This window comes from Astyanax mexicanus, chromosome 11, assembly GCF_023375975.1.
Source record: "Astyanax mexicanus isolate ESR-SI-001 chromosome 11, AstMex3_surface, whole genome shotgun sequence".
NCBI lineage: Eukaryota > Metazoa > Chordata > Actinopteri > Characiformes > Acestrorhamphidae > Astyanax > Astyanax mexicanus.
The window spans coordinates 10,386,018-10,411,977 of record NC_064418.1 but is presented as its reverse complement, the minus strand read 5'-3'; the positions used below and the strand labels follow the sequence as shown (position 1 = coordinate 10,411,977).

The 25,960-nt window shown below is 38.5% G+C and overlaps 2 protein-coding genes and 1 long non-coding RNA gene across 12 annotated transcripts in view; 1 reads left to right on the top strand and 2 right to left on the bottom strand.

Annotated features, from left to right (window-relative positions):
* The window catches only part of spryd7b (SPRY domain containing 7b), a 4,320-nt gene extending 2,886 nt beyond the window's left edge, over window positions 1-1,434 (bottom strand). The window contains exons 1-2 of the mRNA XM_007260412.4: window positions 763-1,434; window positions 149-265 (exon numbers count right to left, since the gene is read on the bottom strand). Of these exons, the coding sequence (XP_007260474.1) occupies window positions 149-265; window positions 763-868 (223 nt within the window). The 5' untranslated portion in view covers window positions 869-1,434. The remainder of the gene's footprint in view (window positions 1-148; window positions 266-762) is intronic.
* Window positions 241-16,849, top strand: trim13 (tripartite motif containing 13). 10 transcript variants are annotated; one of them, XR_002651382.2, is made up of 4 exons: window positions 241-330; window positions 15,277-15,372; window positions 15,735-15,782; window positions 16,513-16,849. XR_002651382.2 is itself a non-coding variant. In XM_007260413.4 (2 exons), the coding sequence occupies exon 2, from the start codon at window positions 6,548-6,550 to the stop codon at window positions 7,889-7,891; it is 1,344 nt and encodes a 447-aa protein (XP_007260475.2). In that variant the 5' UTR covers window positions 242-330; window positions 6,512-6,547; the 3' UTR covers window positions 7,892-10,228. The 10 variants fall into 10 exon arrangements, 2 of the variants coding, with proteins under 2 accessions (XP_007260475.2, XP_022536227.1); XR_007441346.1 differs by having other exon boundaries at window positions 249-330; window positions 15,280-15,372; XR_002651383.2 differs by lacking the exon at window positions 241-330 and adding an exon at window positions 5,703-6,039 and having other exon boundaries at window positions 15,280-15,372.
* LOC125805067 (uncharacterized) lies at window positions 14,756-25,960 on the bottom strand. Its single transcript, XR_007441349.1, has 2 exons — window positions 25,039-25,960; window positions 14,756-15,759 (listed from the first exon to the last, which is right to left on the bottom strand). It is a non-coding gene; the product is annotated as an uncharacterized LOC125805067 (long non-coding RNA).

Below are 25,960 nucleotides of genomic sequence, written 5' to 3'. Positions count from 1 at the left end.
ATATTTATTGTGAAAATACGTAATCTGTTGTGTCTGTCACTTTTGGAGACGAAGTTGAGTGTAATCTGAGTGAATGAGCAGTCCATAACCCTTCCTCATAAGGTGAAGTGCATTGCAGTTACATATTAACGACGAATTAATCGCTTACCCGTTGACTGGATCTTGAACTCAAAGTAGCTCTTGTTCTGGTGGAGAGGGGCGTTGGCGAGGCAAGCTCCAGTCCCACATATCCGCCTCCCACTTTTCACTATGACCACATCCGTCCCTGGAAAAAGCAAAAGACGAACTGAACCTCTCCTCTACACGGCCAGAGCTCACTGATTTAACTCGGTATGTATCTCTCAATACTCACAAAAACAGGGGCTGAGGGTGGGAGTTAGATTACTGGGCGAGTAAAAGCATGTTTGTTTATGAGATCGAAATCTTTAGAGCAGTCGATTCACATACCAGAGACAAAACGACGGACTAAGAACCCGAGACTCAGAAAACTCAATAACAACTATCGATTAATCCAGATAAAATGTTACGACATAAATTATTCTTTTAAAAAATAAGGATGCCTTTTTTGGGATTGTCCGTTCCACCTTAACAGCGCAGCGGCTACAGTTCAGTAGCTAGAGGCGTTTGAATGCAACAGTGCAGAATTTAAGGTGGACAGGACTTTGCTAGCGTTAGCTGGTGTTAAACTAGCTTAGCAGATTTATCGTAACATCTAAACTAGCTACGCCTCCCTCGCTAACGCTTGGAACCCCGTATTCTTACCCATGTGGTGAGTGTCCAGCTGTACTGTGGGCATTTCTTTGAGGGGTATCTGGCCCGATGCCCCATCGCCGCAGCAGCCCAGACAGCACGTAAACATTGCAGCCATTACAGTGCCGAAGTCGAGTGGGACTTTCGCCAGTGCAGAAAACCTGTTGTATTTCACACCCGTATTCAGGAAAACTCCGCCTCCTGTGCTCGGATTGGCTAGTAGGATCCCTATCCTCAGATAGGATTGGCTAGTAGGATCACGTCCTGTTCATCCCGTTACTCCAGACTTGACTGTAACTGCAGGACGCTAGAGGGCGACAGCGAACAAGTTCTCCTCATTGAATGGGTCACTAAAATAGTCAAATTGAGTATTGGGTATAAAAGTTATATTTTGTCCATTTTGTCCATTGGTATTTAGTAGTTTTTTCCAATCAAATTTACGAGATTTTCATTTTTGCCCTCAACATTTCAGGAATCGTTTCTCAATTTTTATATTTTTCCTTTTTTGCTCTTTTGCTTATTTCTTTACTAAACTAACGGTAACAAAATGATTAGAAACGTTACACTGACCCTGAACGTTTAGAAGAATTTAAGGGCACATACTGAGAATATATAGAGATGAGAATTAACGGGGCCTGCATGGAGAGCTTACCCACTTTTCTTACCCGTTATATTAGAAAATGAGTTTAAACCGCTAGAGGGAGCTCATTGAGTCCTCAATGAGTCCTCAGTGAATGGAGCTAAACGGCTAAAACTCATAATAAAAATAGTGTCCAACTGCTTATCCAAGACATTACTTTAATTTTAAACAGTAGAATAAAGTATTTTACTAAAACAGCAAATAAAATCTATTTGCATATTTCCATTTTTCTTCAACAAACTATTTTGCACAACAAAAACACTAGCATTACAGCTACTGAGCTCTGACTGGTTGGTGAGCTGATGGTAAAGTTACAGCCAGAGCATGTTTAAAAGGTTTATAAGTGGAGTTTAAAAGCTTTAAAATTAAATTTTGTGCATTGTACATTAATACTAAAGTCATCCAAACTATGAAAAAATATATATATGGAAAAAGGTGTTAAACAAACCAGAATATGTTTTATATTTTAGATTCATCAAAGGAGCACCTCTTGCTTAGATGACAGCGTTGTACATCTTGGTTGGATTTTCTCTGTCAGCTTTAAGAGGTAGTCACCTGAAATGGCTTTTAGTTAACAGCTGTGCTGAACTTGTCAAGAGTTTATTACTTGAATTTCTTAAGCCCCTTAATTTGTTTTGATCAGTTGTAAAGTTGTGAAGAGGTAGAGTTGGTAAACAGTGAATAGCCATATTTGAGTAATGCTCTAATCTAATATTACGGCAAAAACTACTAGACTAAAGTAAACAAAAAACACTAAGGTCAGTCAGTCAATCTGAAAAATTAAAAACATTAAATGTATCTTCAAGTGCTGTCGCAAAGACCATTAAAAACATTATGATAAAACTGTCTCTCATGAGGACCACCCTGAGAAAGAAAGACCAAGAGTTACCTTAAAGGATAAGTTTATCAAAGTTACCAGCCTCAGAAACCGCAAGTTATCAGCACCCCAGATAAGAGCACCTACATTCTTCACAAAGTATTTTGGTTTGTTTAACACGTTTAAGGTTACTGCATGATTCCTTACTTCCTTATGATGACTTTATTATTAATTTACAATGTAGGAAAAACATTGAATGAGAAGGTGTGTCCAAACTTTTTACTGGTACTGTAAATGTCTGCTGTGCGGAAACATTTTATTTTGTTCTGTGTTAAGAGAAATAGTAAAATTTTAATACAAAAATGATCAAACGTTTATAAACTAATTGAATCTGTTCAATTTATTCTCACCCGGGAGCAACAATCCCGGAAGATGTCCTTAAGTGGGTTTCTCTCCTCTCTAAAAGGTCTCTGCTATAGGCATATATGACTGCACGACGCTAGAGGGCGGCCGCGAGTGAGTCCTCCTCAGTGAATGAAAGTGAATGGAGCGGAACTATTAAAGGGCTTATACAGAAAATGTAAAGACAGGAGAATGCCCACTTAAGAATGTGTGCTGGCTTTGTCAGGGCCCTCCTGAGCGACTTCAGTAGGCATGGTTTGGTATGGATGATTTTTAAAGCTTTTCAATACTGCATTCTATTTACATCAGGATTAAAATAAAACCCAAAGTGTATTGCTAGCTACAAATTAACATTAATATATGAGTAATACTTACAGTACTTCATTGGTAATTAAAGAGGCCAAATATTTAAAGTACAATTGGTTATTGTAAAGAATAATAATAAAATACAGTATTATAACATATTTATTTATGCCAACTCACTTTAAGAAAGCTGTAATGCTCTGTAATTTGTTTCACTTTTCTTGTTATATGGTAATATGCTGTAATATTTCTCCACAATTTCTCCTTTATTGGCAACAATTTTCACTATTACCTGTCTGCAAAATGTACAAGAAGCTTTTTATGTTGTAGTTATAACAGACGTTGAACAGTACCGTGTGTACGACTGATTCAAAGACACACAAATAAATAAAAGTCATCTTTAAAAAGTTGTCTCTTCTGCCATGGTGAATAGGAAATCTGACCGGTAGGAGTATTCCAGTTACAGTTGCATATTTGGAAATAGGGAATTACGATTTTTAAGTTGAAATGGAAAGCAGCATATGCCTTTTAAATACTATCTGTCCGTAAAGCCAGTATAAGCTTGCCAGCCTCTCAGCACACAGTACCAGTAATTCTAGCATCTTTGTTGTCCAAAACCTGTTTGCTTTAGAAATTTAGAAATATACAGGTAGGTATTCTACGATATTTGGTGAAATAAATTATTCTACTTTCTAAAACTGAAGAAATATCCAAGACAAGTAGTTAGGCAGTATTTTTAACTTTGAAGCTGTTTAGCTTCATTCACTCCCATTCATTAAATACTTACTGGTGGGCTCCCTCTATCAATCTGCAGTCATTTTTTGATGTAACAGGGAAATAAAATGTGGCCAGGCTCTCCATTAATACACTGTGGTGTGTATCCTACAGTTTGGTCAATTTATGATGTTTGTATTAGTTTATGTACCTCTGTTTATCTGAGTTAATACCTTTGAGACAAATGTATAGGTAAAATAACCCTTGTTATAACTGGATATGCCTAATTCAAAATGAAGCACCCCTTATCCTACTATTATCCTGATACATCACTAAAACAGTGAATTCAGCTTATATCCCCTGTATGGACATAATATAAAATAATATAAAAGCTTTACTAACCACAAGTTAGCACGATATACGAGACAGAGGATAGCGTCCTGTAAAAGTTACAAAACATTATAAAGAGAATAATTTACATCAACTTGACAAACAGGAAAATCATAATCATAAAAAAATAGTTAAAAACATAGCCATAACATTAAACCCATAGGCCTACTACTCATATCAGTTCTTTTTCATGACCACCTCTTTGTTTTAACACTCATTTAGGAGCACTTTTTTTGTTCCATAATTGTAGTTGAAACTGTCCTTCTGTTTCTATGTATACCTTACTATCTTCATTTCATTTTGTTTCATTCCAACATACCACTGCAGTGCTGAGAATGACCCACCTCCCAAATAATAGCTGCTCTGTGGTGGTCCTGCGGGGTCCTAATCATTAAAGAATAGGGTCAAGGAAGGACAAAAAAAGTCATTTTATATTGTCCCTATATGATCTATGGTGGAGCTGATAGAATGAACTATGACTAAAGAAACCACCGGTGCTATCAGAACAGCTCTGTAAGGTGTGAGGTGGGATCTCCATAGACATCAATAAGCCTTAGGCACCCATGACCCTGACACTGGTTCACTGGTTGTTCACATTTGAGATGTTGTGATCCAGTCGTCTGGCCATCTCAGTGTGGTTCATATCAAAGTCCCCCAGATTTTTACGCTGGTCCATTTTTACTGTTTTCAACATCAATTTTAAGAACTGACTCTTCACTTGCTGCCTAAAACAAATATCCACTACCTGAAAAAAGTAATTTAAACCAGATAATTAATTATATAACTGTCACCTGTCAGTGGTTTTAACGGTATGGCTGATCTCTTATTTGACTTTATTCTGCTCTCTCTTTTCCTACATTCGTTTTAGTTGGTTCTACTATTTTCCAGGCCAGGGGTCATCAAGTTCAAGCGTAGAGGGACAGAGACGGTCCAGCATACCCGCACAGGGATAAACTTACTAAAAACTGGACTGTGGCCCCCTAACACCTGAGTTTCTGACCCCTTTTTAAGACTTCCTTTATATTGGTCAGTTTCATTCGATGTGATTGGCTTGCTTCACACAGTAACAGGCTGTCAGGCAGCATCCTGCAGAACAAAACACAGCATTTATTTTTTACCACCTCATTTATTGCCCTGAATACGGGTGGAGAAACGACAGAACGCTGTAGGCAGGCTAAAAAAAAGGGAAAAAAGTGAATCCCTGGATCAAACGTTACCGCCACAGCGCCCCTCATCCGCGCACTATCCCTTCCGCGCTCTGACCAATCAGCAAAAGCGCGCGCTCACTGATGGCATGGAAACAGGGGAAGAAAAAAATCGAGGTCAAAATAAACTGTCGCACGTGACACGGTGACGCTTATTGGGTTATCGATGCCATCATCAGCTGGCACAAGCACACAAGGGGCGGGCAGAGGGTGTGCAGTATAAAAAAAAGATGATTAATCAATAATATTTGTAGTGATCAATTGAATACAGCGGCGAGAGCCCTCTAACCTATAACATCGATTAAGCATCGATTAGCCTTGACGTGATGCAGTGAAGTGAAGTGATTGGGGGCGGGGGAGGGGCGCAGTTTCTCACGTTGCGATGTTTTGCATAGCAACAGACCAGCCGGCAGCGCAAGGGAGCGTCTCTGTTTGTGTTGCGTGGTTTGAAAAACGAAAAATAATAAAACTTTAAGTCAAGAAGAGATCAAAGTCCGTGCATGTCACGCGGACATTCGCACCGCGGGCACGTGCGCCGTGCGTGGAATGCTCGGTGACGCGCGTGCGTGGAGGTGTAGCGGTTAAAAGTAGCATCTTTCCACGGATGGAGAGCGTGAAGTCTGCACAGCAACAAGCGCGCGCGCACACATACACACGCACACACACTTACCAGCTGCTAGCTTGAGTGTGTGTGTGTGTGTGGGTGGGTGTAAGAGGGGGGGTGTTTGGTCCAGCTGCTGATTCTCGCTTCTCTCAGCCTTGCGGATCCCATAAACTGTTACCGGTACCGAGCCCGGACCACGCACCGAACCGTGCAGGTGAGGGAGCGCGTGAAGGGTGTCGTTGCTTTTTGTCTGTTTGTTTATTTGTTTGTTTTGTTCATTTGTTTTCCAGTTTCGCGTTGTTTCCTGATCTGCGCGCGAGCTCTCAACGTTATTTCCCGCGTCAACCGAAACTGGAGCTTTTCACGAACTCGTTGACGTTACCGTGTGCGGGGCATCGTCGCGTGCCACTAAACCAGTGCTCCAGAGTGCCGCGGATTTACAGATGCATAAGCAAAGGCAGCTCGAGCGCGTTTACCGTTATTGGCAAATATAATTTTGGCGCGTGAACAACTAGTGGGGCTTGTTTATGTTTATATTAGCATTGGCCGTCGCGTGACAGGGGCGAGAATCTGACTGTCAGCACGAGGGAGGAAAGTTAGGAGTATATAGGCTATCGATCTGTCTCACACGCTCAGGGTGTCTATGGCACGTTTTCACGCTCTTTCCTCGTGCTCTCCTCTTGCAGCCCGCGCGCTCCACTGCCACCGCAGCAATAATAGGCATGGAGCTGCTGGAGGAGGACCTCACGTGCCCGATCTGCTGCTGCCTGTTTGAAGACCCGCGCGTGCTGCCCTGCTCTCACAGCTTCTGTCGACGCTGCCTCGAGGGCGCGCGGGACGGCGGAGGTGGCGGTGAAAACCGGAGGACTCAGCGGTCGCCTTTCAGATGCCCTACGTGCCGCAAGGAGACCGCTCGCGACGGCGTGTCGATCCTGCAGGTGAACTACGCGCTGCGCAGCGTGGTGGAGAAGTACGGCGAGATCCGCCGCGCGCTTCCCGGGATGACGTCGGCTGCACCTGCTGTTCCGTCCGCTCCGTATCTGCCGACGACCACGACGCCCGAGACCACGAGCGAAACCACGTCGTCAACAGCATCACTTTCGTGTCGCGCGCATCGCGACCAGCCTCTTAACATCTACTGCGCCACCGACCTGCGCCTCATCTGCGGCTATTGCGCCACGGCGCGCGAGCACCGTGGCCACCGGCTGTGCGCGCTGGACGAGGCGCACGAGCGCGAGCGTGCCGCCTTCGAGGAGCTCCTTCGCGGTGCGGAGAGCTGGCCAGGCACGGAGGCGGCGCTCGCACGGCTGGATGCGCTGGAGGCGGCTCGAAGGCGCGCGCTTCAGGCGGTGTCACGAGACGCGGAGCGCGGCTCCGACTACCTGGAGCGGGCGTCGCGCACCCTCGAGCACAAGCGCGCGGAGATCGCGGCAGACTTCGAGTCGCTGAAGCTCGCAGTGATGCAGAGCTACGATCCGGAGATCGGGCGCCTGCGCGCAGCTTTAGAGGAACGGCGGCGCGCGCTGCGTGTGGCGGAGTCCCTGCGCACACTCTCCGAGCCGCTCGCTTTCCTGCGGCGTATGCAGGACTTCCGAGAGGCGCTGCGTGCCATAGATGACAACGCGCCGCTGCTGTCGGCGCGCTCGGACGCCGACTGGGACCCGGATGGCGCTCAGCCTCTCTTGCCCGCCTTCGACGTCAACGAGTGGGACCGCGTGCGCCTCGGAGATCTGGACTCGCTGCGCGGACCGCACGAGGGCGGTGCGCTACTGCTCCGGAACCCCGCCCCTCACCCCTCCTCCTCCTGCTCTGCCGGCGGATTCTCTCGCGCACTGTGGAGACTGGCGCTGCTGCTTCTGCCTTTACTGCTGCTGCTATTGCTGCTGTGCGCAGGCGCAGGCGCTCCTGCGCTCAGGCTCCTGCCAGCGGCGGACAGCTTCTTCGGTGACGTCAGCGCCTGCGGAGAGCTGGTGCGTTGGATGACGGCGCGCGCAACGGAGGCGGCGGAGCGCGGAATGAGCCTAATGACGGAGCTGCTTGACACGGCGGCGGACTTCCTCAGCTGAGCACAAACATCTGCCCTCCCCCACCTCCCCCTAATTAACCACCCCCCCACCCCAGACCTGCCTATCTCCCTTTGATTCAGTGCAGGAGTGTGTAGATGCGTGTATTACACTGTAAAATCAGGTATAGTCTGCACTACAGAACTGTTGAATAACAGCAACAGTGAATGTAATCACAGTGATGATACCTAAAATTACAGTTAACAACATTGCTGTGTGTGTTCGAAGTTATTTTCTGTTTATTTAATTAGGAACAGTTTCATTTGGTGTCATATACCATATGCACAGTGCAGTACTGTGCATATATTTTAGGCCCCTTAATCACAATATTTAAAATCACATTGAGTTTTTGTTAAAACAAAAAAATATTCAGGTCACTGTAGAACAGAACAATTTGAAAGAAATACAAGTGTTTTATTTTGTAGAAAATAGTTGGGATTGTGTGAGAAAGTCTGATGACTTCCAAATTTCTTCCAGAAGCCCCCAGCCAGTGTGTTCAATTGCATCACCAGCTTAACTTATCTTAGCTTTAGCCTCCTTAGGCTCTGATGTAACAATTTAGGTGTTGATATGATAATAATTAGAACACACCCATGAGGAAATCTTTGAAGATGTTTTAAATAACACATGGATATTTTATTAGTATTGCACTGAGTGAATAAACAGTGTCATATAAGGATATTTAAACATAACTCTAAAACTTTTAAACCGTATATATTAGGGATGTAATGGTACTCAAAAGTCAATGTTTAATTTGTATTGCAGATTGGATATTACAGTTAGTTCTGATTATAGTGTAAAGTACAAAAACATAAAACTAACCCAGGTTTCTTTTAATTGAATTGGAATGAACAATTGAACAAGTTACAGGTTCTTCCATCAGGTGCTGTATAACACTCCAAAGGATGTAGTGGGTTAATTTAATAAACATTAGCATGTTTCCACACACACAAAAACACTGATATCCAATACAACATGATTTCACCCGTTTAAATAAGATGTCAAAATATTGGTGAAATACTTGTTTATTTTCAGTCCTTTCAAATCAGTGAGAAAAATTTAGTAAGCGATAAAGACACTCAAGTCACTCTCTACACTTGGCAGCAAGAGGGAGATAGAGGGGAGTGAAAGTGAGAGGGAGGAGGTAAGGGGGATAGTGAAATTACTTCATTTAACTTAATTACCCTTAATACCTTATACCACCCAAAACTGCATACACCGACTGGTACAAATTACCATAAGTACCACAAAGTACCATTACACCCCTAATGTACACTGAACTAACAACTAAAGTTGACCACTGACTTTTGCCATGACCTATGGAAGCTACAGAACGCTGCACTGACCTGCTTGTGAGTGTTGGGCCTTTATATCAAAATATCGCTTTTTTTTTTTGCACAGAAGATTCTAGCCAGATGACACTGTTCACAATTGTTACCACCCACTGCACTGTCTACTGTGGATGATAATGCTCTTATCAAATGTTACATTTCTACACAACTTCAGAAATGGCATGTCCTATCTGATACCCACTATATCAGATCTACACACAAACACAATTGTTGACATGCATATTTGTTTCTCAGATGTACCTTAAAATAAATGGTAATTACCATGTTTTAAGTTTGTTGCTACAAAAGGAAGCATTTTGCCTCTGCTTTCAGTAACACTAAACTGAAAACTATTTTTTTTTTATAGTGTACAATACAGTAGCTTTGCCTCTGTGTGTGAGAAAGAGTGTGAAGGGAAATGAGTCACATGCACAGTCAGCTGTGTGTTTTTTTTACTGCTGATGTGTGTTAGTGCTGATTAGTCTAGGTTTAATTCGGTTGGTTTAAAGTTTAATTTCTGAAGCCAAACAAAACCACACACACATTTTAGCCCAAATTTTGTCCTAATAGCTATTTCCTAAAGGTGACTTGAATTTTAAGACCCTTCCCCCTTTCCCTTTCCACACACTCCTTGGTGCCCTCTGAAGGTGAAGTGTTACGTAATCCTGGATAGCAGAATAAGCGCGGGAATGCGAAAGAACACGCGCGTGCTGTTTACATTATTAAAAACAGTGTACAGAAATATTCTACAGAGTAAATTAAACAGAAGCGTAACTACACCGGTGCAGAGAGAGAGGGATAAATCTTTTCTTGCACACACACACGCGTGTCAGGTTTTAGTCTGGTGCTTTATGTCCGTGATGCTCCTCACAGTTATATAAGCTTCACCCTCAGCTCCTATAGGATCTGCTCTGCTGCACACACACGCGCGAGGACACACGATATCGAGACATCAGCTCTGTCAGAAACGCTGAAACAGTTTCTTGCACATGCAAACGAAACGACCGCCGTTTTTATATAAAAAATTGTACACTAAATGACAAGGCTCTTTTTACAGCAATATCACGTCATATTCTCCGATTTTATTCCGATATTTTACATCAATGCACAATTTATAAACGTTTATGCAGTTATTCTAAATTTCCGCACAAATTTACACCACATTTAGAGAATCTACGATATAAGTTCAATATATACACCAAAGGATTTTGTAAATTATATATTTTTTTATCCAATATTAACATTTACTATTTCACAGAAATATTCATTTTACAGAGACCTGTAACGCTGTTTCTGTGGTATTACAAGTTTTATCGTATTATTTCATTACACACATCATTACTCTAAATCAGAGACTTATTTTCTGCACTACGCCATGTTTATGCTTTCAGTTAATTATTCCACACAAATGTAAGCTACATTAAATTCAGACCTTTTATTTGTTTCTGTTTGTTATTAATCTAATATTCCCACACACGTATAAACCAAATTTATGTGCTATTGCGCAATTACAAAATATCTCTATTATTCCACGCGCATTTACAGTACATGTAAAAGTTTGTAATTTATCTGATATAAGCAACATATTTACAAAGAACCAATGACTTATCTAACAAAATTACACCAAAGTCAGTGACATCTACGCTAGTAAATTTCTCAAATATAACAAACGCGCGGATTGACAACGACTAACTCTTTTGCGAAGCCGCGTGTAGGAGGTAAAAACTAAACTTTTATCTTATTATAAAACAAGGAGGAGCTAAAATAGCCCAGAATATTATGGGAGTTCTGGGTTGAGTGTGTGACAGTGTGTGTGTCCGATATCTCCACCTCTCACCCCCTCTTGGTGTTTTAACTCGAGTAACGGGAATCCGGTCAGGAATCCTCGGGTTCGCTCCGGTAAAACCGGCCCGTGACGTCATAGCGGCTGACCGCGGTTTGGCGCTGACGTTGCCGGCGCGCGCGCCCGTGCTGGTGTGTATATTTAGACGCTGTTGCCGGGCAAATTCCGGGTGAAAAGTGAAATTAGTTGTGGCCCCCTCCCGTCCTCCCTCCACCCCTCCCTCCTTCCTCACAACCCAGTTTATAAAAATACTGCTTACATAACCGCACACACATCCACCGTTAATGAGCTCGCACGCCTATAGGAATTATAGATGATTATATTATATATGTATTTAACCCCCCCCCCCCCCCCCCCATGTATCTTTACAGTGACGGTCTGGCAGCTGACAGCACTGCAATCATAACACAAGAGGGTATATTAGTTTATAGTTTTGTTTTTAATGAATGTCACCTTCTTGTCTCGACTTTGCTGATAGTTTGCGTTATGTGATGTTGACGCAGCGCGTGAAGGAGCTGACTGTGCACAGTGATGTTGATCTGTGTGAGTCTTCTTCCTCGCTCAGGCGTGCTTTTATTACACACCCGGAGAGGGTTTACATCTTTCTGCAATACACCTTACACACCTAAGCGTTTACTTCTGCCGGATTTCACAGTAAATTGGGAAAGCATTGCATAAGAACTTAAATAAAGTGTTAAAGAAAAGAAAGTTGTATGTATATGTATTTATTTGGATTGGCGTCCAGTGCATTGTGTGTTTCGTCACGCCTTCGAGGAAAATTTAGGCTGTATAAAACCCCCAACATTTTGGTATTTGCTTCCTTATGTAAAAGTTTGGACACCCCTGGTCAATTAAAGCATTTAAAAAAAAAAAAGATTTTTGCACTTTTATTAAATCTTCTCTGAAACAACATATAATGTGCCTTTACTTTTGCACGTGAATTTTTGCAATATGTCCAATTCTTTTTTAGATCACCCAGAAGTGTCTTTTTGTAAAGGATGTGAATTTTACACTTTATTAGAACGCAATTTGACCAGTGAGCACACAAATTTGCATCTATCCGAATACATAACGGGATAAAAAAAATGCGTTTTAGAAACAAATATATATATATTTCTATAAATATATATTAACAAAAATACATCATATCTGTAGGGATAGACACATACCAAAGGATAAGTGTGTTAAGGGAAAATAGAATGACCGTGTATATGAACTCAATACTGCACTAAATAATAATATAACTGGCTCTATTACCGTCAACAGCGCATTCATTATACTGCATTGCGGGCGGACTTAGACGCAGCTTTATTTTCTGCAGTATGTAATAATTAAAACACGGGTGTGTAATTAACATTTACCGTGACCAGGTTTATCACTTTTCAAATACAGTTTAACTGAATATGCACATATTTAAATTCATATAATTACAGAGTGTGTTTAAACATCTCGAGTCGCTTTAAACCTAGTTTGAGCAGGTTTATAATTTATCTGATGATTATCTGATTGCTGCTTAATAAAAAGTATTTAAAAAATCTTCAAACTGTTATTTACATGTACGAGTCACGAGTTTCACTGCATTTGGACTCAATATAAAAATTATATAAAATTAAAAGTTTTTAAATAGCTCGTTTATTATCCGTTACTTTAGTGTTTAGCCCGCTTGAAATGTTAAGATAATAGTTGTATTGTAAAATTACTTTACACCAGCAAATTTTACAGAAACTACATTTTATTACATTATTGAATATAAAATAAGATCTGTCCCAGTGCGTGGTGCGCTGTAAATTATTTAAAGTTTAATATGAGATTAAAATGTGAGAAAATCTTCAATCTGAACAAAAACGATTATAAAAACCTGCTTTAGTTTATAGAACGTCGGGGGTTATATAAGATCAGGAACAGCCATTTTGCTGTAGAATAAAGGGGCAGATTTGATTGTGAACATTGCGATGCGATAAGTGTTGTTACATCTGTATCTTTTTGATATTTAGGCATATTGTATTCACAAAAATATCATACTTTAAATTGTGATGTAAAAGTATTATTTTTTTCTTACACCACCGTATGTTTGTGCAAAAGTTCTGGCACCCCTTTTAAAAATGACGTTATGTTATATTTTCGACGTTATGTGTAAAAGTAAATGAACAAATTCTCTACCCAATTTAACACTGCACATGATATAGAGACTATTAGCGTATTTTAGAAGTAATGCTAAAGAACAGAATTTTATAATTTAATTTAATATAACGTACTCATTGTGCATGCGTTATTTTAGCAGAATGGCACACGCATTTCGCAAATTATCAACATGTCTTAGAATGCGTCAAAGTAAGTCTGTGTAGATAATATGGCATATTTACACGTGTCTATAACTCAGCATTACGTGTTACACGCGTAACTGTATATTTATACATTTTGCAGATACCATTATTAACATGTAATATTAAAATCTCCCATAACTTGGCATTCTAGATATAATAATTAACATAGTCTGATAAAAATATATTATTTAATAAATAACCCTTCGTTTTTGGGACACAAAGACAAACCGTCAAATTAAACACCGTATTCTCATTACTAAAGCAATGAAAGAAAACCAACACTGAACGGTTAAGAAACATTGTATAATTGTATTTAAACATCACAACATGATGTTTACTACTGGTGACATTTAATATTTCTGGTTCGTTTGAAACGGTGAACAGACACCATCAGTTATACTTGAACTGCAGCTGTTAAATTTACCTCAGGTTAGCTACAAAATGGCAGACTTACATTTCGTCATAAATAAAATAATCAGTGTGACTTGTGTGTGAAAAATATGTTAAAATTGGAGTTAGGTGACATATACCTCATGACAGCGCTCTAAAGCGCTGGGCTGCTGTTTAGAGTTCAAAAGTATCCGGACACGTCCTTTAACGAGGTACTTCAGCTATCTTAATACATCTATTGCTGCACCGAATTTACATAATCCGTATACGGAGGCCCTACCATAAGCACATAAACCCAATGCCAATTAATATCAGTTATCCCTGTAATAAGTTGGGGGAAGCTTTCAGGCACAACGGCTATTCAGCAACTAGAGTAGTAATGGTTTGATCGAGTGCAAAGTTATTGAAACAAGGTTTATGGTCTATAACACTGTCACTGCTGGGCCATAGGAAAGGCTGTTACCCTTTATGCTCCAGTGGTGCTGTAGCATGGCTATGTTTTAAACTTGGATTTCTAAACTGGGATAAGCAAAGACTACATATAGTGTGTGTGTGTGTGTGTGTGTGTGTGTGTGTGTGTGTGTGTGAATAAACAAATTAATTTTGGAGAAACAAGTGTCTTTAAAAACTGACTAAATATATATTATTTAGTTGTAAAACTGAATTTCAACACGAAAGTACTGTGAGTGTTAATTAAATATCCAAAAATACATCTAGTAAATCTAATAGATAACCATCAATACGCATCACTCAAACTAATCAAGGAGTAGGTCAGTATAAATCACAATTTCAGTATCTTAATAATAAACATAAAAACAAAAAACAAGCAAACTAGGGATGACACATTTGATGGCTGCAATTTGGTTACTATCCACAAAGGTGATGAAAACAGATTAAGCCTCACGCAGCTTTGACAAATACAGTTTCTAAAAATGTAATAAAAAAAATGACCATGTATTATTTGAAAATAAAACAATGATTTTCAAACAAGGAATTTAAGCTTTTAATGGGGAAATTGCAAGACTTTATACAGAAAGAGAACAAAAAAGTGACCTTTCAGAACATACACACAATAACAAATCACAAGAAAGTAGAGCTTGGTGATATTTAAAAATTCTATTACAATAATCTCAAATATAAAAATCGCAATATCATCATATATAAGTGTTCATACAGTAAAGAAGAAAATATCCCGATAGAGCTTGGTTTTGGACTATTTCTCAAAAACATTCACTAGAGGGGATCTTTATCTGGCTTAAATATAATAAACAGAACATATCTATGGCATGCCTTTTTCTTATAAGGTGCAAAAATGCATAAAAACAGAGTAATTGAATACATTTTCAAAAACATGTGCTTTTGTTTACATAAGTAATACGGCACTTTTCCAGGTACCAAAGGAATATCACCCAGCTCTACAAAAAATTATATGAAAAAATAATAATAATAATAATGAAAATTACACTCTTGTTCCATCTCTCCACTTTTACCTTTAACCAGCAGGCTTGTGTTGAAGAAGCTGGGTGCTGCTTCTGCTCACCAGAGCTGGACGTGTGATTAAGGCTGTATGTTGGTGATGAAGATAATCCAGTGCGGGTGAGTCAGCTGCGGCCGACACCAGCCAAGGGCCGTCAACGCCGTTACAGGGACAAATGAGCTTGTGCCGACTGGTGACTTCTTGCTTCAGCAGCACGAGCATACTGGAGGCATCTGCCATGTTGTAACTCCAATATTTACATGCTGCTAAAGCAAGACAACACACATACAAACACATACAAACACACACACAGTGTAGTTCCAAGGCACTGATGATGCAGCACAGCATGGCCTGCATCTCTGTATCACCACAAACCATTCTGTGCTGCTACACCACCACCTGAAAAGGGTCACTCACTCATTCTCCTTCTCACACACACACACACACACCCTGCTCGCTCTCTTTCTCTGCTTCATTGCAGGGCTCAGGACATTCCACGACTCCATCTGTAACACAAGAGAGAGATGCTGTAAGTATGGCCTGGTGTCAGTTGCATAGAATTCCACATAATTTTTGTTTTAACAAAAAACATAAAGAAATGGAAAATAAATAAATAAAAACTATATATATATATATATATATATATATATATATATATATATAAATAATGGGACGTTAACATTTAGTCATAAATAAAATAATCAGTGTGACTTGTTTGTGAAAAAAGTGATATGTTAAAATTGGAGTGTAAGATGGGCTGTGTCAATGTGAGGTGACATACTTCATGACAGGGCTCTATATGTATATATATATATATATATATATATGTTTTTATCGTGCAAATGCATTGTGTGTGTAAGTATATGCAAGTATGTATCTATGTAATATCTATATAGTTGTGTATCTACGTAATATTTATTCTTTTACATATATAAGCTGGGTAACATTGACAAATGAACTAATAGTTTATGATTTGAAAAAAAGGTAACTCCCTAATGTTTATTATTTAAAAAGATATTTAGTACAGATATACAGAAATTTCCAATTTAAAAACAAATGCATACTGTTTTACTGAAAGGATTTTACAGATGCATGCACAGCACATGTTCATACTGTATACTAAATTTATTTTTCACTTTAAGTTTCCTTGAGTCTATAAAAATACACTCTACATTCTACAGATGCAACATATATACATCACAAGCATGTTATGTAATATTGTTACATAATAACAGAGCAAAATGATTTTTTTTTAACAGCATGATGAACAGAAACAATGCAGTAGAGGCCCTACAGATGAGAGGCCCCATAGACCCGCTACCGCTCCACAACAGCACACTAACGCCCTGATCATCACTAACTGTCCCGCCATCTGTCGACAGCCCAATGATGCACAAAGTGACCTGCAATGAAGAGCCTCCACTATTCCTGCAGACTGAACACTACTCCACAGCTGATGCCTATAATGTTCCACAAATCATTATTACCTTAAGTGATCTAACAACAGCTTTGTATATGTTTTCCAACAGCCTTGTTAAACTCTTAAGTATATGTTGATTATGAGGCAGCAACACAAAATAAACAAAATCAGTCAGATGCTAGTGAGTATGTTAACCTCTTTATAACACTGTAGAACTGTATATTTGCATGAATCCACAGTCACCATTGTTTGGGTGCTGATGATCTTTGTGAACTCCAAGCACTGTATAAATTTGTTAAGTTCCACCAGCAGCTCACCAGATTTACTTTAAAGTCGCATTAAATAGATTTAACTAGGCACTGGATGGTAAAAAGGAAATGCTGGCCTTCCTCCAAGAAAGCTGAGAATTGTTACACCAAGACTAAAAAACATACACATACATTTAAGCTGCCAGCACTTTTGCACATAACTGTATATACATTAAACATCAGATGTATAAAGGTGTATATTTTATAACAGACTGTATATTTACAATAAAACTTATTTAAACTGCATTTTTAAAATAAGTGAACTCAGTCCATATGACTCTGCATTATGACATCACACACCAGCAAAGGTAAGCTGCACTACTGTGTTTAGAAAACACTTAAATGTTAACATAACAGATCTGAGCATTGGAGAAAAATGTAATTTGCCACCCCTACAGAGTTAAAATTTATAACTTCAAAAGTAGTTAAACTGACCATTAAAATTTGTGCCTAATATATAATCTTCTCAAACTGTGTATGCATAACCCTTCGGTATAATAGCATTCTATGAATAGTTTGAGGTCCTAAAGTCAGCTTTACATCTTAGCCATTTATTTATACAAACATTTTGAATAGTTGGTAAAGTCACCCTTTAACATGTTTTTGGAATGTTACCAAATTTTTGCTGAACATTGAATGTGTTTGCAAAAATAAACACTACACTAACCACAGATCTGTGATGTTCCCACTATATCCAAAGCTTTTGTTAAAAAATAAAATAAAAAAAGAATCCAAGCGGTAAACCCTAATTCCAACAGTCATGTATGTACTGCAAGTGTAAAACTGGTGCAACAAACAATAAAATGATTTTCACTGTCAGTCTATAATGCCTCAACTTTGCACAGTAAAACAAGTTTAGCAAAAAAAATAAGTAAATAAGAGTGCCTGTTTTTGTCATAATGGCCATTATCTCTATATCAAAATGAAATCGACTCTGCCCTACAATTTCCATAAAAGTGCACAATTAAATGCTATTTGTCTACTGTTTAAGAAGGCAGATGTTCAGGGCATAACATTTCTGTATTTCTGATTTCACCACCATACTAAATAGGACCACATTTCTGGAGATTTATTCATTGCACAGGGTACAGCTCGCAAACAAAAAACAAGAGCTTGGCTGATACCTTACTGACTGATACGGATCTGTGACGCCAATGAATAGTGGCTTGTGGGCCAATAATTATAAGGGACCTCAGAGTTCAGAGGATGAATTTATAAACACTCACTTTCAAAGTAGTAAAGGTTTCTGCTATGCTGGTCATTATTACATCAATTTAAAATCAGTAATTCTCTGCAAAGCTGTCAAATTGGAAAAATGAGAAGCAGCTTATTACTCTAGGATTTTAAATCTCAAAAATTACAAGGGCTGATATTTCCTTAAAAATAGTTTAAAATGTGTCCAATATATGAGGCTGTTATTTGATGTATTTACATTGCATCAGAAGTGTTAAGAATTAAAACTGATCATAATTTTTCAATTTCCGGAAAGTATTCTATACAAGAGTATAATATTAAAAAAATAATTTCATAAAAATGTGTATGCGTGTGCTTATGGGGAGTTTGTGGAAGGGTCATTCAAAGAATAGGGAAACACCAGGAAAGCATAAAACTCGGGACACTCGCACTGGGTCGCGTCTCCAGCACCCACCTTCTTATTCGAAAAACTTGAGACCCTCATTTTATTAAAGGTAATAACTTCTTAATGCAACGAGCGTTACATTGTTATGGCAAAAATCAATCAATTCCTGCATTATACTTAATAGTATGATTTTTATGAATTAACACATAGCCCTAAACTCTATACTGACCATATCCAGCCTTTTTCTGGGCTAGATTACTGTGAAGGCCTGACACTTACACAAAAGTGTCCGCCCCCGCTTTCATTCTATCATCAATAATAAATGTTGTGTTTTGGTACAGTGAGTGTCTCATAAAGACAAACTCACTCACCCAAAGTATATTCACTCACACTGTGTGTAAATACATACAAATTCAAACCATGATCAAAACATAGTGTGATCATTCTGTAATCATTACTAATTCTGACACTGACAAATGTGTAAATGTCCCCAATAAAAAGCTGGCCACTCATTGAATACAAAAGCATTAAACAATATATAAAAATAAATAAATAAATTCTGAGCCTCTATAGAGCAGACAAACTAGTGTGATCTTTTAGAATGTCAGGTTCACTGTGTATGTGTATATGGGCAATCCAATAAGACCATTATTGCTGTACATTAAGGGTCTGAGACAAGATAATATACATTTGAAAGATTATAATAAGAATATAAATAAAAAATATATTAATTAAAATACTCTGAATATATTTGAACTGAGCATAATAAGTATAAGTAAGATCTTTGTGAAAAGCGTGTGTCTGTGGGAGAATTGGAGATCCTGATAATGTATGTTTTAAATGCCCTACACAGTTAACCTCTCACCACTCCTGTGTTCAACTAAGTCACATGACCTCTGGATCAAAGGTCACCACCTGCCACACCCCCTGTCATTGTCCTAATGACTGGCACTGACACTCTCTCTCTCTTACACACACACACACACACACACACAAATGTAGCAATAAATTCTTTAGAGCAATAAATTAAGATAAATAAATTTATAAACACACACACATACATATATACGTATATATATGTATGTGTGTGTGTGTAATCTGACTCATCAACTAAATAGGTTTGCCTTCAAAATGTATCATTCAGAAACTCAGTTTTTGACTAGTTCTGTCTGCATGACTGCAAACAATTAAGCTAAACCCAAACCCATTTTTTTATACACACACTACTAACAAAACTCTGTATTTAGCAAAAGATTATGTAAATAATAATAAAAAAAGTTGAGTAACCCATATACACTCTGCTCAATCTCTACTTATCTATTTATCATAAACTCCCACAGTGTAATAAATAAATAATTACAACAGTTTCGATGTGAAGGCATAATGAGGCTTAATAAAGATGGTTAAACCAGCCAAACCAGTGGTACCAGTACACCTGAGTACAAGCAGAAGTCTCTCACTCTCTCTCTTGTGTTTATGTGTGTGTGTGTGTGTGTGTGTGTGTGTGTAATCTGAACACAAGAAAACCAGACAGAAATAAACCTATACATTAAAAACTTATGTTTTATTTGAGAACCTCAGGATCAAACCAGTCATTCTGTTACGCAACTTCCCTTTAAGATACTGAAGCAGCAAGCACAACTGCGCTGGGACATGTATATTATCCATACAGGATTTTTTTTGTAAAATTCTTTTTATTTTTTGCTTTATGGACAGGCTTTTGCTGTATTTTTTTAATCACAACAAATTTGAAATGTTTATAAAATTATTTAAATAAATTAAATTAAATTTATTAAAATGCTTTTAATGCTTATATAAGAACATTCAACAAATTAACACGAGACATTTTTGTAGTAGGCCCATTTGGATACACAAAATACATGACAGCTATCCTAAAATTCAGTATCAGTATGTTCTCTGTCAATCAAGCTGCACTAGAGGGTCACATACTAAACCAAGAGGCGCACAGCAAACCATAGAACGAGACACATTGGAGATTACATAATCACACTCATTCAGCCATCCTTGAACAATCAGGCCATTTTTTTTGCCAAATTGTTGGTGATCCATAATAACTACTTTAACAAAATGGGGTGTTTGCAAATAATTCACATATATTTAACTGTAACTATTTTAGCAAGCAAAAGAAAAAAAATAAAATGAACAATAATTTAGAGAGTACAGGACAAATTTTAAAAATACTTATATATATTTATTAGGAAATAATCTAACTTTTACGAGAATTGGAAGCAACAGCTGAGCAAAAATTTAACACAGAGCAAAGGTCTTTTTATTTTTTTGCATAACAAACATTAATGAATTTTTTTCACTAAAACACACACACCTCCAAATAAGCTTTTTAAAATAACACTACGAAATGTGCAGCTTTTATTATATTGTGGTCAATTTTTTTATTGACATTGACAAATCAGCTGTTATCTAGTGTGTTGCCATCCAGTGAACCTGACAGAACAGCAATAGGGCTCAGTTCTAACAATTATGATGCAACAATTCACCTTGATTCTGAGCAAATGATCCAAAGCACACAACCAGAGAAAAAGGAAATGTGCAGTTACAGCACAGCTCACACTGAAGCACAGGAAAAAAGTATTGCAACAATAAATTATTATAATTATTTATTATACTTAATAAATATTTCATCCATATTTCACAACACTAAACTGCAGAATTCTTCCTAAATGCATATAAACTGCAATCAAACAAAAATGGTTATGCAAACTGCAGAATTAAGCTAATTAAGCTAATAATAGAATGGTGAATGTTCTACCACAGTTTAAGGCCAATTATTAAAGCACAAAAGGCAAAACAATATAAAAGTATATCTGAAGTGGAAGCTCCTTTAGAAGTCATTCCTTGAGTGTGTGTCTGTGTGTGTAATTTAATACATTTGAAAGTTGTGTATTTGTTGTGCAAATACTGACATCAATACCGGCAATATTAAAATGTTCTTTTAAAGCAACATGCCAATATTTCACAAAATTCTATTCTTCCCAGGTAAGGTCTTACAAACCAGAAATCACAGGATTTAACCCTTTTCATGTCTTCTATTACACACGTATTCTTCACATTTTTTGCACCAAGTGGATCCTTACATTGCACTACACACAAAATAAACGGAAACGTTCAGATTAGAAACTTCACATTGCAGTTGTCTACAGGTGCTGGACACCTTTAATAAAAAGAACACAAATTACAAATAAAAAGGCTAAACACAAACAATTTGGAGTCATAACACAAGCTATTAATACTGAGAGTACCACTAAAACAAAAAAATGAATTTAAATACGATACATATTGCTCAACAATGAAACCACTCCTGGTAAACTAACTGCACATTTTGACAATCATGATGCAACACTCTGGAACATGACAAGAAAAGCGTGCACCTGTAGTAGGATAGGAAAGATCCACACTGCAAAGCCCCTGATCAATTAATGAGTGATTAGATTAATTCTGAGAATGCGGTCTGTAAATTCCACTACCTTCACAGCTATCCACAAGGAAACAATCAATTAATAATCAGACTATTAAAGCTATGTTTCTGCCCTATTTGCCGCTCATAAGAACTTGAGTATCCAGTGGACTTTATTTCTTGCATGCACAGGCGTGCACAAACACACACTATAGTTGATCTTTAGATAATGAACAAAAAATTACCCAAATAAGTACACTCATCAACCCAGCATCATGCTCTCCTAACTCTAAATTAGGTCCTGTCTATAACTACCAAAAATATACATTTCCTTGTTTCAACTGTTTGAACAAGGAAATTGTTTAATTTGTACATTAAATCACAAGTCAATATAGTGAATTATAACAATCAGTTAAGGAACAGCTTGGGGTATAAAAAAAATAAAATAAATAAAAAACATCTCACTCACTAGTGCATCCTTAAAGTATACATTGTAATCTAAATCATGACTGCATTAAACACAGATTACACTGAATTTAGCCTCTTGATTAATGATTAATTCACTCAGTCACAAAGGGTACAGACAGAATCACCAAATCATAACATTGTCCAAACTTAAATGTAAAATTGGGAAAATCATTACTAAAACATACAAGTATTTAAAATTGTGTATGTGTGTGTGTGTGTATTAAAAGGTATATAAAAAAACACACACACAAGAGATGTTGTGGTTCACTGGAGGGGGGTTTCCCTATGGTCCCGGCAACCCACGAGAGGAAGCCCACATATTGGCAGCAAATAAAATGCTGAAATATGTGTGCGAATACACACACACACACACACCTTAGTGAGGGCTAAATAGTAAAGCAGTGGGATGTGTAAATCAATCTGGAAAAAAAGAATAATAAAAAAATTATAGTACTCTTAACCAACTTTTGGTAATAGCTTAATCTAGGCATGGATACTGTTTAACAATAAATACAGCATTAAATCCTGTTTAACTGTAAAATAATAAATATTTACTACAAGTTTAAAAACAATAAAAAGGTATATTCCAAGTTGCTGACCCCAATTTAACATACAGTGGAATGGTGGGATGTGAAATGTGCACTTTTAAATGGTCAGAACCTTAGTTAATGCATTGCACAGTCTCATTTCAATACTCCATATCTTTAGTCTGTAAAAAGTTGATAAGATCTTTCTTCTACAAGCTAGGGGCTTTTTTTTGCTATAGATACTTAAGGCCCCTCAAAGCTAAATGCTTTTATTTTCCTGGTCACACCTTAACTTTAGAGTTCTCTATAGATTCATACTGTCATGTATATTATATAAGGGTTGTCACTTTCCAAAATGATCTTAAACTTTGTGACAGATTTAATGATGAACAAATCAATAGAAACACTACAACAAAAAAAATAATAAACTTAACACTGACTTTCACTAAACGTTAGAGGTGGAGGCCTGTCTACCTTCTCCTGTAAAGCTTCCTGATCTACCTGGTGAAAGTCAGTTAGTTTCAAGACTAAGTTAACATTAAACCAGCGGTTAAAGGTAGTTTTCTTTAATGCCAGCTTAAGACAATTACCATCTACAGAAGCCTCTATCGTAGAGCTAAAAAAAAAATGATTAGTGGATCTGTCATGATACAGGGCACGTTTAATTTATTATTAATATATACAGTTTATGAGTTAAAATGTTTAATATGATTTATAATACAGATTTTTTTTATTATTATAATAAATTAATATTAATCAGTGTCACGCTTGATGGCTGCGTATTCTCACATAATGTTGCCTCCTTTAAATGTTCTGCACAAGCTCTATTTTCTTTGCTTTTACTTCCTTGCCGAGTTAGCTGTTATTCGTTTTCCTTTAGGCCTGAAATCCAACAACTTGAACAGATCCTACAATCACTTAACACAATTAGGAGGTAAAAGCGTCCTGTTAATGAGTTAATGACCTCTCTGCATGTGATTTCAGTATGCGAAGAAAGCATGTTTGGTGGGACTGGAGGTTTGGGAGGTTTCTGAGTTAAGACATGTACCCACGTATGCTTGCTTTCACTGATGAGACCTGGGGCTAGGATGTGACGCCACAGCTAGAGTACAGTACAGGGTGTATTATCCAGCAAACAAGAGTGGGTAAATATATCAGCACTTCCTCGTACTGCTGTGGTCAACAATCAAAAAGTTATTACGAATATGGTAGCTAATACAATGCATCTTAAAAAAATACACATCAGGTTAAATATATGCGATGTGTAATAAAATAACTTAACACAGGGCCTCTTAAATTATGTAATCAATTACAATAGATGCAACTGTTATTTAGCAACATATAGCTAAATAAATAAATAAACTAAGTAACAGCATAAACAGCGTTTTGCAAGCTTAGTGTCACACTAGCACGAGGAGATCGCACACATCGTGATGATGCGAGCGCGGTAGCTACAAAAAAGCAGATGTGCGCTCATGCGCTCGCTCCCGCTTTCATGACAAACACGTGAGGTATCGTCAAATTAAATTATATCAAATCAAGTTTATTGTCATATTACATTACTAGTGGTGTATGTCTGAGTGAAACCCTGTTCATAACTCGTGTTAGTACTTAAAACTAAACATACACACAATTTAAAGACAAAAATAAATGTTGCTGACAGTCTAACCTACACATTAATGCATTAGACACGGTACCTAGTTAGGTCAAATGCAGTACTACTAAGTAACTACTAACTAGTAACTACTAAGTAAAGTGCACGGTGCAGTAAGTGAGTTTGTATGAAGTAGATAACCTGTGCTATCTTGTGTAGTGTGGTGAAATGAGTTGTAAAATATAAATATAACGCTAGCAAGCTAAATATTGGAGCTATAAAAAATAGGTTACGTTATTATGTTATGTATTCAACAATGTCATTTGCTTCGGTCCTGATATAGAGTAAGTTAACTGTTAGCTAAAAAACGAAACAGACTTGCTTCCATTTTAGCGAAATTTAGTTCAATAATAAAAGTAAATCCGGTTAACAGCTAAACAAAAATGCTACACCTACCGGCTGATTGGATCTCTCATTCCTTTGTAATGTAAGTGTAAATCCAAAACAATGAGTCAGACAGTCTTCTTTAATCATTGAAAGCAAAAATGAAAAGAAAAATCTGTGAATCTCAGGCTCCTACTCCGCTCTCTGTACTGCCGGTGTGTGTCGGTGCTGATAGGCTGTCAGGGCTCTGCCGTCTCCTCTGCTTCTCCAATCGCGCTCAAACTGCACGTTTTTGAAAAATGCCCCAAAAAACAAGCCAAACTCCGCTAAACGGACAGTGACATCTCCGCCTTCGCCTCACAACCCGGCTCCGCTGAAGCATCCCGCCGGTTTTTGGAGCAGTCCGTCCGCGTTTCGAGCGTTTTCCGTCTCTAAATCGTTATTTTTAGACTCAGAAGCGCACTGTCGACGCTGCCTGGGCGATGCTAGCAGGATTAGCGCCGCTAAGCTAACGGTACCGTATCTTCAGCCTCCACTTCGCCAACCGTCGCCGCCTCCTCCTCCTCCTCCTCCTCCTCCTCCTCCTCCTCCTCCTCCTCCTTTTCCTCCTCTCAGTTTTAAGTTGCTCTTCGCGGACTCTCTCCATTAATGCGGGCCTGCAAAGCTCCCACACCCGGGCCGAATCTGAGTACACTTCCTTCACACATTTTCCTTAAAGGCGAAACGCCAAAAAGTGCTACAGCATCCGCGTTCTCCGAGCCCGTTAGCGGTGAAGCAAATAACCGACCTCCGCCGCGTCCGCTGCCGCTGCTTACTCGAAAATGGCGCCGAAAGCTCCACTCTTCATTCAAATTCGCCTAAGCCACACCCCCTCCTCCGATTGGTAAACCAGGGAGCCGGCGCTCGCTCATTGATTGGTCAGGAGGAATGCACCCTCAAACCGGCTAGCAACCCGCGCACAACAACGGAGAGCCAACATGGATGGCCAACGAAT

Coding starts and splice junctions, on each gene's coding strand:
- trim13 (XM_007260413.4), top strand. CDS start 6,548: ATGGAGCTGCTGGAGGAGGACCTCACGTGCCCGATCTGCTGCTGCCTG.